The 13,644-nt window shown below is 43.1% G+C and overlaps 1 protein-coding gene across 1 annotated transcript in view; it reads left to right on the forward strand.

The window, feature by feature from the left end:
* SGPP2 (sphingosine-1-phosphate phosphatase 2) overlaps positions 1-13,644 on the forward strand; it is a 141,004-nt gene that overhangs the window by 97,329 nt on the left and 30,031 nt on the right. Inside the window, exons 3-4 of the mRNA XM_055290777.2 lie at positions 2,714-2,893; positions 6,195-6,284. Of these exons, the coding sequence (XP_055146752.1) occupies positions 2,714-2,893; positions 6,195-6,284 (270 nt within the window). The remainder of the gene's footprint in view (positions 1-2,713; positions 2,894-6,194; positions 6,285-13,644) is intronic.

A 13,644-nucleotide genomic window follows, 5' to 3' on the forward strand; every position in this document is an offset into this window, starting at 1 on the left:
CAATCCAGCTGACTAACCAAAATTATTTTGAAATAGTTCTTCATAGCGGGTTTTGTTCCAAGCAAGGTAATGCCATACATCACAAGCTAAATAAAACCCTGGTAAGGTCAACACAGTCCTGGTAAAATATGTTTTATGATTAAAGCCCACAACAAAGTGATTTGTACAAGAGGACTACATAGCGCGGTGCTTCTTAAATTCCCCTGTGCACACGAATCACCTGGCAATCTTGTGAAAACAGAGATTCTAATTTAGTAGGTCTAAGGAGAATCCTGAGATGACTACATGTTAAAGCAGCTCCTGGGTGGGGCTGGTACAGCCAGTTCTCAGACAATGCTTTAAGTTGCAAAGGCAGGTACTTAAGTAAATACCTTGCTCTTGCATATTAGATTATGAAGTTGTCCTGTACATTTCTTTGACAAAGTAAATTAGTCTGTTGTTAATAATCCTATTCACTCCTTCACAAAGTAAACAAGTCTGTCGTTAATAATCCTATTCACTTTTAGAGGGTATGGACATCCAATTCTTTTTTTAAAAAATCAACTTTTGTTTTAGATGTGGGGGTTATATGCGCAGGTTTGTCACAGGGGTGTAGTGCACCCAGGTAGTGAGCATAATAAACAATAGTTTTTCAACCTACTCCCTCCGCCTCTAGTGGTCCACAGTGTCTGTTGTTCCCATGTTTATGTCCTTGTGCGCTCAGTGTTTAGCTCACAGTTATAAGTGAGGACATGTGGTATTTGGTTTTCTGTTCCTGGGTTAATTTGCTTAGTATTTTGACCTCCAGCTCCATCCATGTTGTTGCAAGGACGTGATTTTGTTCTTTTTTATGGCTGTGTAGTATTCCATAGTGTACATGTACCACATTTTCTTTATCCAGTCCACTACTGATGGGCACCTAGGTGGATTCCATGCCTCTGCTATTGTGAATACTGCTGCAATGAACAGATGAGCATATGTGTCTTTTTGGTATAATGATCTGTTTTCCTTTGGGTATATACTCAGTAATGGGATTACTGGGTCGAACAGTAGCTCTGATTTTAAGTTCTTTGAGAAATCTCCAAACTGCTTTCCACAGTGACTGAACTAATTTACATTCCCACCAGCAGTGTATAAGCATTTCCTTTTCCCCACAGCCTCACCAGCATCTTTTGTTTTTTGACTTTTTAATGATAGTGATTCTGACTGGTGTGAGGCAGTATCTCATTGTGGTTTTTGACTTGTGTTTCTCTGATGATTTGTGATGCTGAGCATTTTTTCATCTTTTTTCAGTAGATATGAACACTGGTATGTCTTCTTTTGAGAACATGTTCGTATACATCAAATTCTGATTTCTATCTTCTGCTTTAAAAAAAAGGAGGGAGAATATTTCTTCGTTAATGACTTCATGGAAAAATCATTTTTAAAAACTCCATATTAGGCCAGGCGTGGCAGCTCACGTCTGTAGTCCCGGCACTTTGGGAGGTCGAGGCCGGCAGATCACCTGAGGTCAGGATGTCAAGACCAGCTTGACCAACATGGTGACACCCTGTCTCTACAAAAATACAAAAATTAGCCAGGCGTGGTGGCAGATGTCTGTAATCCCAGCTAGTCAGGAGTCTGAGGCAAGAGAATCGCTTGAACCTGGGAGGCGGAGGTTGCAGTGTGCTGGGTACAGTGTGCGTTCCAGTCTGGGCGACAGAGTGAGACTCTGAAAAGAAAAAAAAAAAAAACCTCCGTATTGAGCCCTTTTTTTGAGACAGGGTCTTGCTCTGTTGCCCAGGCTGCAGTGCAGTGGCTCCAATCTGGACTTCCTGAGCTCAAGCAATCCTCCCGCCTCAGCCTCTCAAGTATCTGGTACCACAGGCATACACCATCACACCTGACAAATTTTTAAGTTTTTTGTGGAGACAGGGTCTCACCATCTTGCCCAGGCTTGACTTGAATTCCTGGGCTCAAGCCGTCCTCCCGCCTTGGCCTCGCAAAGTGTTGGGATTATAGGCATTAGCCACTACACCCAACTTGAGTCTTTATTTAAAGACTGAAAATACCCATGCCATTTATTTGACTGATGCTCCTGATTACTAAAGAAGTTACAGTAAATCCAGTATGTTGCCTTCATACAACAGTGGCATTCAAAAAGTATCTTACTAGCTGTTCAAGTAAGAACAGTCACTTCTGTGGTTAAAATTTGAAAACAAGTGCTGCCTGGTTTGAGTATTAGGTTATCTTTAGTGCAGGACCATCGTGGTTTGGAGGTAGCATCATGTGGTAGTTTAAGCACAGACTTTGAAGTCAGACTTTCTAGATTCTAATCCCAGTTCTGCCACTTGCTGACTGTGTGCCTGTGGTTGAGTGTGCAATGGTTTACTCATCTGTAAAGTTGATCTGCATTCTCCAGGTCTTACTAGATTGAGTAAAAATCTGCAAAGCTCCTAGAACAGTGTCCAACACATATATAAGCTACGTACGTGTTTGTTAAATACGAGATTAAAATAAATAATATATGCATTAATGTCATATCTTAGTTGCTCAGTGGTCCTATGGAATCCGGAAAGCCTGTTCTCTTTTTACCAACTAAAATATCCTACAAGACTTTGCCAACAAGTAGCTGGTCAGAGAGAAAGGAGCCTTCAATCAACAACCTGAGAACCCCAAAATATATCCATGACACTTGGAAATGCATTCATTTTCCTTATTTGATTAGACTTACCTCAGTCCTTTGGTTTTGCAGTTGGTGATGTATGTTGGCCAAGTGGCCAAGGATATCCTGAAGTGGCCCCGTCCCTCCTCCCCTCCAGTTGTGAAACTGGAAAAGAGACTGATTGCTGAATATGGAATGCCGTCCACCCACGCCATGGCGGCCACCGCCATTGCCTTCACTCTCCTTATCTCTACTATGGACAGATACCAGGTAAGGTGGCCTGGTTCTTCTTCCTGCCCACCTACTGAGGCAGCAAATAGAGGCTGCACTTGTGAATTTTCTCTTAAAGCTGCTTTGAGGGACCTTAAGGTTTATGAAATAAAGATTAAGAGAAACTGAAACCTATTAAACAGATGACAATTGCATCATAAATAAAGTGACTATGTAATTTAGCATTTAAATCAGGTTATGCCTGAGTGTGAACATCAGCACCATATTAATAATGACACAAGGACAACTAGCATAATATGGGCCATCCCAGGAGACCAGCATGTATTATCACCCTGGGCTGCCTGATGAGACAGTGCTTGAATTAGTGTTCTCATCCTCTGTTTGCAAGAGGAGTTTATATCCTAGTAAATGATTCTCCAGGGCTGAGATGATTCCACCAAATCCCTCTGCCAGACTCCCCAGGGCTTGAGGCAGCAAAGAGTCTGTGCCTCAAATTAGCCTCTAAGGATGTCTCTGCCCTGGTTAAGGCTCAGCCACTAGAAATGATGGCTCAAAGTTTTCCAGAACAGTCCAAATGGCAGAGGATTAATAAATGTTGAAAATAGAAGAATTTTACTTAATATCTGCTTAAATGCCAATTATAGTCAAGACTTAAACAGTTATATTATTACAGCAATGGAAGTTATTTTTCTCCTATTTGAGACCTATGGATCTAATCTTATGTTTAATTTTATAAGTGTTATCTTTTACCCATTGGAAGTTTTATTTGTTTGTTTATTTGTTTGTTTGATTTTAAGACAGGGTCTCTGTTGCTGGGGCTGCAGTGCAGTGGCGCCATCACCGCTCACTGCAGTCTTGACCTTCTAGGCTCAAGCGATCCTTCCATCTCATCTTCCCAAGTAGCTGAGACCACAGCTATGCACCACTATACCCAGCTAATTTTTTAAAATTTTTTCTAGTGAAGGGGTCTTGCTATGTTGCCCAGGCTGGTCTTGAACTCCTGGCCTCAAGCAATCTGCCTGCCTGGGCCTCCCAAAGCACTGGGATTACAGGCATGAGCCACTGTACCCAGCCCCACTGGAAGTTTTAGATTCCATTAAATCTAGCAGTCTTGTAGATAAATGGCAGTATTGTTTTGCCCTGTCCCTTTACCCCAGAAGCCCAGGGATGTTCCATATTCCAGGTTATGCAGAAGCAGGAAGTCTCATGTAGCTGGAAAGACCAGGACTAGTGTGGGATCCCAGCTCTACCACTGTAGCCTTCTACTTGGTCATCTGGGTTTAGACCTCTCTTACATAAGAAAGGGACAGTTACAAGGAATACATTTGACTAGATATCATCTTTTGTCATAAGTTACTTAAATGTCATGCCAGGGCCAAACAAAGTCTGAGCTCCCGGCACTGTCTGAATTAACTTAGTGCAGGCTGCTGAGCCATGCTGTACCCAATGTCAGCTGCCCTAGAAGGACGTAGTGGGCCAAGCACCAGCTCCCAGTGGGTTGATCTTGGTGCCCAGAGAAGTCTGTGAACATGCTAATGTTACTTAAGAGAAAAGCAGCAAGTGGAGGCTTGCAGCAGGAAAACCACCACCGTCACCACAGACACATCCATTGCAGAGCCACCCAGTCCTCCTTAAAAAATGCTTGTCAACTTACATGATGTAGCAGTTTTCATAAGGTTGGAGTCATGTTGTGAATTTCTTTCCTATTTGATTTTTAATGGTGAATGTATTTAGCTAGCCGAGTTGTTTGCTCATAAACAGCTCTAAATATTGGTTTATTTATATATTTTATATTTATTCATTTATTTATATATATTTATATATATTATATATTGGTTTATGTGTGTTGAGTACCCCAAAAACTATTGAAATAAAATATTAAAAATGTGTGTTGAGGCTACTGCCCACACTCTAATTTCCAAATGTATTAACTCATTAATTCTTAACACTCTTAAATGAAAATCTGTGATTGAGTTAATGATAAACCTTAAGAACAGACATGACAAGCAGGTGTTATGGTACTCATGTGTTACAAGGGGAAGAACACACTGGGCTGGGACTCAGAAGGCATGGCCTCCCGTTCTGACTCTCACTTACCGGCTGTGTGACCTCAGGCAGATCATTTTACCTCTCCGAACCCCAAGCTCCTGTTGTGAGGGTCAAATGGGAGCACTGAGGGGAAAGGGCCTTTGTGATACAGTTTATTAATAATGTCATTTATTATCATGGGTAAGGGCTTCCTTATTTGTAAAATGGGGCTAATAACAGAGCCTACTTCATAGGACTATGTGAAGACTAAAGGAGATAGTATAAAGTGCTTTGCCTAATACAGACAGTGCTCTATTGTCTTTGATCTTCTTACTACAGAATACCACAGACACTAGTGCTTGAAGCAGGTAGATTATACGCCTATGTCTAGTTTATAAGCAGAGTATCTGTGTGTTCCTTATATGATTCAGCATTAGCCAGATTCCTCTAGCCGCTAGTATTACTCAGCAGCAAATGTTGACAGTCAGTAGAATCTGCACAAGTACTTTTGACATCTGGACCCAAATATGCCGATTCTGACTTTGGGCTCATTGCCCCTGCGTCTTCTACAGAGGAGGAGAAGTCGCTTGTTGGGATTTTCAGATTATAGCCCTGGCTATCTATCTACCTTGCTTCTTGGTCAAATTGTTTGTTTCTTATCGTTCTAATTTAAGAATAGGTAGAAATCGGCCGGGCGCGGTGGCTCAAGCCTGTAATCCCAGCACTTTGGGAGGCCGAGGCGGGCGGATCACGAGGTCAGGAAATCGAGGCCATCCTGGCTAACACGGTGAAACCCCGTCTCTACTAAAAATACAAAAAATTAGCCGGGCATGTTGGCGGGCGCCTGTAATCCCAGCTACTCGGGAGGCTGAGCCAGGAGAATGGCGTGAACCCGGGAGGCAGAGCTTGCAGTGAGCCGAGATCGCGCCACTGCACTCCAGCCTGGGTGACAGAGCAAGACTCCGTCTCAAAAAAAAAAGAATAGGTAGAAATCAAAGTTATCCATTTCACTAAAACTGCCAGCACTGTAGTTGTGGTCATGAGTCTTAAAGCCAAGTCCTACTATGTCTCACGTGCATGCTTATGTGTTGTGAAACTTCCTCCCAGAACTGTATACCTAGGTATCTTCCCCTTCTCTTTCTTCTGTCTCCCCATTTAAAAAATGTTTTAAGATAATCAGATTGCTGGTCTGGGGCATGCAAGATTTGCACTAGCAATTCTTGCATTAATGAATCCTATTTCCACCTGTGACATCAAATCATATACGTCTGAGTGTGATCTAATTCCCTTGTTTTTTGTCCTCCCCCCACAGTATCCATTTGTGTTGGGACTGGTGATGGCCGTGGTGTTTTCCACCTTGGTGTGTCTCAGCAGGCTCTACACTGGGATGCATACGGTCCTGGTAAGGCTTTGTGGTCAGGTCTTGTGGCGATTGTTTGAATGGTATTGTGTCACTGTGTCAATATGTTTCTCATACTACTTATTTTTAAAATTATTTGCATATGTAATTATATTTCTCATCATGCCAGTGCATTAAGTAATTATTATGTTCGGGTGCATATATGATAATAGTAATGAAACATTAAGGTAATATCAATGAGGCTGAGCTACGCTGAACCCTCGAGATTTTGAAAATGGGCTAGAACAGTGTTGGAGACTCCGGTCACTTATATTCACATCAGTTTACTGACGATGCAGCAAGCAGTGCAGGAAAAGCCCCCAGGCTCACAGGCACGAGTGAGTAGATGCAGTTCCCCACTTAGGTCCTCACAGAGAGGGGCCTGAAATCAGGGGTCTCCAGTGCCCTTGCAAGGTAAGGGTCCCACCAGGTCAGAGGAGCCTGGAATCATGGCTTTGTTTCCTTCCATACTGTTTTAGGCTGGAGGCAGTGGTGGGAACACAGAGTCCCATCAGCATCTAAAGGTCCATCCACCCTCTTACTATATTAGAAATATTTTTCAGGGCTGCCATGATTGGCACAGTTAAAATTCCTTGAGAATTCAATTTCCCAGTGTGTCCACAGCTGCCTTGAAGTTCCAGAGCATAAGGCTGGCCATGGTTGACCACAGGGGCGCTATTTATCATCGTAATGGGTACGAGAAGGATTTTTTTAAAAAGAAATGGGCCCTTGCTCATTGTGTGTTTATCTCAATTCTGAAGCTCAAAAGTTAAGTTAGCAAAAAACCTGGGAGGGAAAGGCCCACACCCCACACAGGCCTTCTTGCTTCTCTCCCTGGTCCCTTGTGTGGGTTTTTTACGGGCAACGTGGGAGAGAGGGGGCAGAAGGGCAAAAGCCGCAGAGTGAACAGATTGGGGAGACCATTTGTCAAAATGAACAGAGGCCGAAGTAACTCAGAGAAGGGGGTTTACGGCTTCCCAAGGGTCTATCAGAGAGCAACTTTCCTCTTAAAATGCAAAGGAAGGTGCTGACAGCAACTGACTCAAGGCCAGGCCTCAGAAGAGGCAGGCAAGTCTCCAGGTTAAAGAGTGCTAAAAATCTCAGGAATCAAGATAAATAATTTGAATGCAGTTTTTTAAAAAATCAAAATTCATGCTACAAAACCCCATGATGAGCTAAATAGTCAAATTTTAAGTGAAGACAAGATCTGACCCTGTATTTGCATGCTGTGCCTCACCTGTTTCACCTCAGCCTGGCCCTGACCTGGGTGCTGTCTGGGTGAAGGTGGGCCTCAGATCTCGGAAATAAGAAAGGAGCAATGAAGGGCCAGGCCTGTAATTTTACCTCCCAAGGCACATCCTTGCTGTCCCCATCCCACACCACACCACACTGGTGGCCTCTGAGATGGAGGGAAGGAGGGGAGGAGGGCATTCTCAATTTGCTACGCTGCTGCTTCATGTTACAAAGAGGTTCTCTCCAAATATGTTCATAGACTTCAATACAGAATGAAGAACTCTTGGGTTCTCTGGTATCTCTTTTTATCTGGGGCTACTGTTTAATTTCTGTAGGCTTTAATAAAAAATGATCTTGGTAATGATAGACTGCATAAAGAAAATGTGGTATATATACATCATGGAATACTATGCAGCCATGAAAAGGAATGAGATCATGTCCTTTGACATGGGTGAAGCTGGAAGCCATCATCCTCAGCAAACTAACACGGGAACAGAAAACCTAACACTGCATGTTCTCCCTCATAAATGGGAGCTGAACGATGAAAACACACGGACACAGGGAGGGGAACAACACACACCAGGGCCTGTTGGGAGGTTGGGGGTGAGGGGAGGCAACTTAGAGGATGGTCAATAGGTGCAGCAAACCACCATGGCACGCGTATACCTGTGTAACAAACGTGCATGTTCTGTACATGGATCTCGGAACTTAAAGTAAAATTTAAAAAAGAATGATCTTGAGAACTTGGGTTAAAGTTAAAATGAAAGTAAGCATGTGCATGTGGAGCTACAGAGATGAATAAAGAGTACACAAAACCCGCCTCAACAGAAACACAGCTGCAGCTTTTTCTTTTTAAAGTGAGTTGTGGGGACAGTAAGCAGATATTTAGGGGAAGATAGATTAGGCCTTTCATTCAGATGCAAGGAACGGGTACCGCCCCCCTTTTGGGAGCATTTGTCCCAGAAGAAGCTGGAGCAAGAGGCCACAGCAACCACTGTCCCCAACCCCATCTGTTCTGTCAGGACCCAGGGCTTCTTTCATGCTCATAATTTTATTTCATAAAGATCTTAGACCCTGACTCAGGCTCAGGCCCAGGTACCAGTCAGGCTACAGGACCAGAGAATGGCCTAGGGTGCAATGATGAGTAATTTCTAGTACAAGGGAACAGTTTTATGGTTTTAATGCTAGGATAAGGTAGAATTATGGATTAATAGTCTTTATTCAGCAGCAACTTAATCAGCTCCTACAGGCCCCTGGGCTTGGAACGAGATCTGGGAGCTCTTGTGGTAAAGAAACCTACCCCACCCCTCAGGTGTCCAAGTCTACCGAAGGAGACAGACGTCTACACTGCTGATTACCTGACATGATGATATAGTTAGGATGGAATAGCTGGATTGAGCCAACTATGATAGCGTGCCCCTTCCCTGGGCCCCTCACAATCTCTAAGGAATGTCTTTTATAATGGCTCTCAACCATAGCTGCATATTCCAACCCCGTGGGAAGCTTCTAAAAAAATCTCTCTGAAGATATTTGTACCCCATGTTCAGAGAAGCCTTATTCACAATAGCCTAAAGGTGAGCCCAAGTGTTCACTGACAGATGAATGGATAAACATAGTGTGACACCCAGGCCTAACTCAGAGTCATAGCGGGTTCAGTTCCAAACCATCACAATCAAGTGAATATCACAATCAAGCACGTCACACAATTATTTTTTGTTTCTCAGTGCATATAAAAATGTTTACACTATTCTGTTGTCTACTAAGTGTGCAATTGCATTATGTCTAAAAAAAGCATATAATATCTTAATTTAGAAATAATTTATTGCTAAAAAATGCTAACAATTATCTGGGCCTTCTGTGGGTCATAATGTTTTTGCTAGCGGAGGGTCTGGCTCGGTGTTGATGGCTGCTGACTGATTAGGGTAGTGATTGCTGAAGGGTGGAGTGGCTGTGGCAAGTTTTGTTTTTGTTTTTGTTTTTGAGGCATCTCAGTCTGTCACCCAGGCTGGAGTGCAGTGGTGAGATCTTGGCTCACTGCAATGTCTGCCTTCCAGATTCAAGCAATTCTCATACCTCGGCCTCCCGAGTAGCTGGGACTACAGGCATGCACCACCACATCTGGCTAATTTTTGTATTTTTAGTAGAGACGGTGTCTCACTATGTTGCCCAGGCTTGTCTCAAATTCTTGGGCTCAAGCAGTCATACCACCTCAGCCTCCCAAAGTGCTGGGATTACAGGCATGAGCCACCGTGTCCTGTTTCTTAAAATAGACAACAGTGAAGTTTGCCGCATCAATTGACTCTTCCTTTTAGGAAAGGTTTCTTTGTAGAATGCCAATGCTGTTTTTTTCCTTATTTTTCTCCCCTTTACATATGCCAAACCACGTGATGATATTTGATAGCCTTTTACCCAGAGGAGAACTTTCAAAATTAGAGTCAATCCTCTCAAACCCTGCAATTGCTTTATCCACTACGTTTATATAATATTCTGTCCTTTCTTGTCATTTTAACAATGTTCACAGCATCTTCACCTGGAGTAGATTTCATCTGAAAAGATTACTTTGTTTATCCATAAAAAGCAACTCTTCATCCATTCGAGTTTTATCATGAGGTTGCAGCAATTCAGTCACATCTTCAGGCTCCACATCTAATTCCAGTTCTCTTGATATTTTTTTTTTTTAATTTTTTGAGACAGAGTCTCACTCTGTCACCCAGGCTGAAGTGCAATGGTATGATCTCTACTCACTGCAACCTCCGCCTCCCAGGTTCAAGCCATTGTCCTGCCTCAGCCTCCCAAGTAGCTGGGACTACAGGCATGTGCTGCCATACCCAGCTAATTTTTGTATTTTTAGTAGAGGCGGGGTTTCACCATGTTGGTCAGGCTAGTCTTGAACTCCTGACATGAAGTGATCCGTCCACCTTGGTCTCCCAAAGTGCTGGGATTACAGGCATGAGCCACTGCACCCGGCCTCTTGCTATTTTAATCATATCTGCAGTTACTTCCTCCACTGAAGTCGTAACCCCCTCAAAGTTATCCATAAGGGCTGGAATCAATATCTCCCAAACTCCTGTTAATGTTGATAGCTTGACCTCCTCCCACGAACATGAATCACAAAGGTTCTTAATGGCATCTAGAATGGTGAATCCTTTACAGAAGATTTTCAATTTACTTTGTCCAGATCTATCAGAGGAACCACTATCTATGGTAGCTATAGCCTTACAAAATGTGTTTCTTAAAAAGTAAGACTTGAAAGTAGCAATGCCTCCTTGATCCCTGGGCTGTGGAATGGATGTTGTGTTTGGCAGGCATGAAAACAACATGAATCTTGTACATCTTGTACATCTCCATCTTGGGTGACCAGGTGTGTTGTCCATTAGCAATAATATTTTGAAAGGAATCTTTTGCTCTGAGCAGTAGGTCAAAACAATGGGTTTAAAATATTCAGTAAATTATGCTGCAAACAGATGTGCTGTCACCCAGACTTTGTTATTTCATTTCTAGAGCACAGGCAGAGTAGATTTAGCATAATTCTTAAGGGCCCTAGAATTTTCAGAATGGTAAATGGCCATTGGTTTCACCTTAAAGTCACCAGCTGCATTAACCCCTAACAAGAGCATTAGCCTGTGCTTTGAAGTGTTGAAGCCAGACATTGACTTCTCTCTAGCTGTGAAAGTCCTAGATGGCGTCTTCTTCCAATGTAAGGCTGTTTTATCTACATTGAAACGCTGTTGTGTAATGTAGCCACCTTCGTCAATGACCTTAGCTAGATTTTCTGGATAACTAGCTATAGCTTCTCTATCAGAACTTGCTGCTTCACCTTGCACATTTATGTTTTGAACATGGCTTCTTTCGTTAAACCTCGTGAACCAAATTCTGCTAGTGTCAGACTTTTTTTCTGCAGCTTCCTCACCTCTCAATCATCATAGATCTAAAGAGAGTTAGGGTTTTGCTCTGGATTAGACTTTGGCTTAAGGGAATGTTGTGACTGGTTTGATTTTCCAACCAGGCCACTCAAACTTTATAATAAGGCTGTTTAATTTTCTTATCGTTCATGTATTCATGGGAGTAGCACTTTTAATTGCCTTCGGGAACTTTTCCATTCCATTCTCAATATGGCTCTTTGGAATAAGATGCTTAGCTTTTGGCCTGTCTCAGTTTTTGAAATGCCTTCCTCACTAAGCTTAATCATTTCCAGCTTTTGATTTAAAGTAAGAGATGACAGCCAGGTGCAGTGGCTCACCTGGAATCCCAGTGCTTTGAGAGTCTGAGGAGAGAGGTTTGCTTGAGCCCAGGAGTTGGAGGCTGTAGTGAGCTATGCTTGTACGACTGCACTCCAGCCTGGGTGACAGAATGAGATCCAGCCTCCAAAATAAATAAATAATAAATAAATAAAGTGAGAGACATGTGACTCTTCTTTCACTTGAACACTGAGAGGCTATTAGGGTTGTTAATGGGCCTAATTTCATATTGTTGTGTCTCAGAGCATAGGGAGGCGAGAGGAAAGCAAGAGAACACAGGGACATAAAATGAGCTCAGACTGTTGGGAAAGTGGCACTGATAGACTTGCTGGATACAGTATTACCACAACACTTCAATTTGTAAAAAACACAGTATCTGCAAAGTGCAGTCAAGGATAGCAGAGTAAAATGAGGTGTGCCTGTCCACATATGATGGAGTATTATTAGCCTTAAAAGGGAGGGGAATTCTGACACCTGCTACAGCATAGATGAGCCTTGAAAACATTATGTTAAGTGAGATAAGCCAGTCAGAAAAGGAAATCTTATATGATTCCACTTGCATCAGATACCTAGAGTAATCAAATTCATAGAGACCAAAATTAGAATGGTGGTTGCCAGCGGCTGTCAGGGAGACAGGGAGGAATGAGGAGTTCTTATTTATTGTGTATAGAGTTTCAGTTTTGTAAGATGAAAGACATTTTGGAATTGGATGATGATGATGGTTACACAACAACATAAATCCTGTTAATACCACTGGATATTTTAAAATGGTTAAGGCGGTGAATTTTATGTTATGTGTGTGTGTATACATATTAATAGATATATGGAGGTGGGTCCTGAGCTTTGGTATTTTTTTAAGCTCCCCAGTTGATTTTAATATGCAGCCGGAGTTGAGAGTCATTGATTGGACTAATGATCTGTCTTTCATGCTAGATATGGGCATGCCCCTGAACAAAACTGGGTTGGAAGGTGGAGACAGATACTCTGTAGGCACCCAGCATCCACATGAACCACTCTGATCGCACACAGCTTTGTTGCTCAGGGCGTATAAGTACATCATTCAGGTGGCTGCCTACTTGATAGAAAGGCTCTCTAGGCTGGGCACGGTGGCTCATGCCTGTAATCTCAGCACTTTGGGAGGCCGAGGCAGGTGGATCACCTGAGGTCAGGAGTTCGAGACCAGCCTGACCAACATGGAGAAACCCCATCTCTACTAAAAATACAAAAAATTAGCCAGGCGTCGTGGCACATGCCTGTAATCCCAGCTACTTGGGAGGTTGAGGCAGGAGAATCACTTGAAACTGGGAGGCGGAGTTTGCAGTGAGCCGAGATCACGCCATTGCACTCGAGCCTGGGCAACAAGCGTGAAACTCCGTCTCAAAAAAAAGAAAAAAGAAAATAAAAGAAAAAAATGGCTCTCTCTGCATAAGCAGGAGAGCAATTTAAGGAGAGAAATAATTTGCTTATCCCACCTCTTAGGAAGTCACTCCTCGTCAGATGTGGTTTGGTGCCCCTGTCAAGGCTTTGCTGAAAGGCTCCAGCTAGTCTCCTGGGCAGGCCCAAATGAAGCATGGGGAGGCATTAAACCTGCACAGCTGTGTCATCATCCTCACCAAACCAGATCTGGCCCCACCCCAGGGAGGGCGTCCCTGTCTACCAAGACACCCAAGCAAGAAACATGGGCAACACCCCAGCTCCTCCCTTCCCACACCTCCATCAGTCAGGTAGTCACCAAGCTGAATCCGTTCTGGCTCTTAAATATGTCTCACAGCTGCTCTTACACCACTGCTTGGAAATTATTTCCAAATCTGATTATGCTATTCCATGCATGGAGGAGAAGTTTCTCTATCTCTTGCTGGACGTGAATGATGACACAGCCCCATTTGTGAGCA

Source organism: Symphalangus syndactylus, chromosome 8 (assembly GCF_028878055.3).
Source record: "Symphalangus syndactylus isolate Jambi chromosome 8, NHGRI_mSymSyn1-v2.1_pri, whole genome shotgun sequence".
NCBI classification, from domain to species: domain Eukaryota; kingdom Metazoa; phylum Chordata; class Mammalia; order Primates; family Hylobatidae; genus Symphalangus; species Symphalangus syndactylus.